The following is a 3475-nucleotide window of genomic DNA, read 5'->3' on the forward strand; positions in this document are numbered from 1 at the left end:
GGTTATGTTTTATCGATTAACAATTATAAAAGATTTAAAAATGGTCTACCTTACAAATTATGATTAGGTATCAAATGTGTGCACCATCAAATCTGTGTTCTCGAAATGCATATGCTTGCTTGGTTGCTCACTTACTCCTAATCTCCTATGAAATGCTTGTCTTGGGAATAATTTCTTGATCCAATGGTGCATAAATTAAGGCGTGACTGAATACAAACTCAGTAGGAATAACTATGTTTCAAAAATTGCAGGTACATATATCTTTGGTGGGCAAGGACAAGATGAGAATATCTTGGATCACTGAGGATGAAACTCCTGCAACAGTTGATTACGGTGTAACAAAAGGAGCTTACAATTTCTCTGCATCAGGAAGCGTATCTTCGTATAACTACTTAATGTACACGTCAGGGAAAATATATGATGTAGTTATCGGTCCCTTGGAACCAAACACTCTGTATTTTTATCGATGTGGCTCTAATTCACAGCGTGAGTTCAGCTTCAGGACACCACCAGTTGAACTTCCTATTGAATTTGCTGTAGTAGGTAATTTAACCATCACCAAACTTCTCTTCTAATATAGCTCCTAGCTTTATATTTGACTTTTACATAATAGTGTGTGGTTTATGTTAGAAGAATAACATCACTTCTAGATGCAATGCCATTCTGTTTTTCACTTCTACTAATTGAATAAATTGAATAATCACAACACCAGGATGCAGTGGCATTCTATTTGTCAACTTACATGTAATTTCTTTTTATTTGTTATAAGATAATAGATCTTCTACACTGGGAAATTTGCTTGTAACGCGAACTCTTTATGGTTTACTAAGATACCCAAGACTTCATTTCTTATTATCTATTCATATTAGGTCTCAGATCACAGTATATATTGAATAGTCATATCCTAATTAACACAATATATGTAGGTGATCTTGGGCAAACAGAGTGGACAAAATCGACCCTGGAACACATTGCCGGATCAACCTTTGATGTTATGCTTTTGCCTGGAGACTTGTCGTACGCCGATCTTGACCAGCCACTCTGGGACTCATTTGGAAGGCTTGTAGAACCACTTGCTAGCCAACGACCTTGGATGGTGACCCAGGGAAACCATGAGATTGAGAAGATTCCTGTAATTCACTCTCAATCCTTCACATCCTGTAATGCCAGATGGCATATGCCATTTGAGGAGAGTGGGTCCGATTCCAATCTGTACTACTCGTTTGAAGTTGCTGGAGTTCATGTTATTATGTTAGGTTCTTACACTGATTTTGAGATTGATTCGGCGCAGTATAAGTGGCTCCAAGCCGAGTTGGCCAAGGTTGATAGGAACAGAACTCCATGGATCGTGGTGTTAATCCATGCACCATGGTATAATAGCAATACTGCACACCAAGGGGAATATGAATCTGATGGTATGAAGAAATCCATGGAAGGATTGCTGTACGGGGCTCGTGTTGATGTTGTTTTTGCTGGTCATGTTCATGCATATGAATGCTTTGTAAGTTTCGTAGACAATCTTCTTTCTACTTTTATTTTTGCTGCTCTGCTAATAGGAAAACCATTAACAATAAGAACAACGACCACAATAACAATAATAGGAAAGCAAAATTATCTGAATCTTTTGTAAGTAACAGGAGTCACTGAGTCAGTAAGAGGATTGAGGAAATCAGATCGATAATTTACGCCTAGAATTATATAGTTATTTACTGATATGATCCTATATGATTATGTCAGCTATATGTTGTAACAACTTCTATTTGACAATTTTCTATCTTTTAACATTTTTTCTTCCTGCCGCAGTGCACCTTTTGACATCATTATACATGTAGAACTTGAAAAGGTGTACACATACCAGTTAAATCTTAAAATAAATTAAAATAAACTTCTTGATCTCATATTACTGAAGTTCTGGGTTAAACCAATATCTTTACTTGTCAACTAGATTGCCTTGCTGGATTGTTTATTGTCTGATGTTATTGTGATTATGAAGAGTTCAAACGGACAGAAGAGAGTCCTGCTAGAAATCGTATAATAATCCGATGATGATAAAACTTTATTGACGTTGGTCGAGTTAGCACAAAATGCAAAGATATTTTGGTTTATTTACATGAGTGCTTTAATTTCTACTAACTAAGTTTTCTCTCAAAATGCAATACCAGGCACGTGTTTACAGTGACAAAGCTGACAGTTGCGGCCCAGTTCATATCACCATTGGTGATGGGGGAAACCATAACGGCCTTGCTAGCAAGTAAGTTAATTGTTGATGTTACTATTGCACTTGCTACCTTTTAATGATGTTTATACTTTTCTTTTTTACTTTTGGGTGAAGAGTAAGTAACTAAGCATATTTGTCTGTTTAGGTATATTGATCCCAAACCAGAAATATCACTATTTAGGGAAGCAAGTTTCGGGCATGGAAGGTTCAAGGTTGTGAACACTAGTCATGCCCTGTGGGAGTGGCACAGGAATGATGATGTTCAGTCCATTATGGCTGACACTGTTTGGTTAAGAATCCATGTGTCCGATCCGGCTTGCAAAGTGTAGACTGATCGATTAGTTGTTACTCTGTTATACAAATTTGAACACAAAAATTCCTTGTAGAGGAGAAAGCAAGTGTAGTAACTTGTATTTGTAAAATACATTGTCACAGTTACTTTTAAACACATACAATAGTTTAAATGCCAATTTTTTCTCCTACAGCCTCACCTGCTTTCTTTACCTCAACACGAATGAATTGGGACTTGGCCTTAGGTTGTGAAGCCACAGTATGGAGATTCAGTAAGAAAAGTAGAACAATGAAATGAGAGGAGACTAGAATACTTAATAGATATAAGGAGGTGTCAGTAGATGAGCGAAAAATTGATAGGTAATTTCTGTACACGAGATGAAGATAGATTTGTAACAGGACAGCCTGAACTCTGAATGATAGATAACTACTTAAGGTATATCAATGTAGCAGAAAACGGGTGCTGGTATTATCGAAAAAAAATGTAGCAGAAGACGTAATTGAATTAGAAATTTCCTCAACATAAATTGTTAGGGATAGAGGTTGAAAGGTAATACAACAATGAACAATCAACAGATATTCTGAACAAGATGCTCTGAATAAGTTGCTGCAAAGCTTTATATTATTGACTGTCATAAAGAAAACAATGAAGAGACAAGGACAGCAGTAACAGGGAACAACCAAAGCACGGATTACATGTCTCTTATACTTCACTTGTTAATGCTGGATAACCAATGTGGAACTATCTTCTATGCACTAAAGTGGAGAGAACACTCTTTGTTCATCTCCTCCACTTTGTACATACACTAGTATTTAGAAATACGATAGAGATTCCAACATACATGTACTCTATTATCATTACATTACGAGTCGAGATCAAGCAAAACAAAAGAATAGAAATATATCTAACGAAGACCATATATAATCTTACAATTACATCTTGGGACAAACCTACAGATTCATCTG

At 36.3% G+C, this 3475-nt stretch overlaps 1 protein-coding gene across 1 annotated transcript; it reads left to right on the plus strand.

Moving 5' to 3' along the window:
* The first annotated feature begins 251 nt into the window (after positions 1–251).
* Positions 252–2700, plus strand: LOC147499740 (putative purple acid phosphatase 20). Its single transcript, XM_086559194.1, has 4 exons — positions 252–543; positions 927–1501; positions 2163–2251; positions 2364–2700. Exons 1-4 carry the CDS (start codon positions 282–284, stop codon positions 2545–2547), a joined length of 1110 nt encoding a protein of 369 aa, XP_086415320.1. The 5' UTR covers positions 252–281; the 3' UTR covers positions 2548–2700.
* Positions 2701–3475: the final 775 nt, after the last annotated feature.

This window comes from Coptis chinensis, chromosome 5 (genome assembly GCF_015680905.1).
Source record: "Coptis chinensis isolate HL-2020 chromosome 5, ASM1568090v1, whole genome shotgun sequence".
In the NCBI taxonomy this organism is placed as follows: domain Eukaryota; kingdom Viridiplantae; phylum Streptophyta; class Magnoliopsida; order Ranunculales; family Ranunculaceae; genus Coptis; species Coptis chinensis.

Excerpts from the sequence above, each read along its gene's own strand:
- LOC147499740 (XM_086559194.1), top strand. The coding sequence starts at position 282 with ATGAGAATATCTTGGATCACTGAGGATGAAACTCCTGCAACAGTTGAT. Across the intron at positions 1,502-2,162 it reads TTCATGCATATGAATGCTTT|GCACGTGTTTACAGTGACAA; the intron begins GTAAGTTTCGTA and ends ATGCAATACCAG. Across the intron at positions 2,252-2,363 it reads CATAACGGCCTTGCTAGCAA|GTATATTGATCCCAAACCAG; the intron begins GTAAGTTAATTG and ends TTGTCTGTTTAG.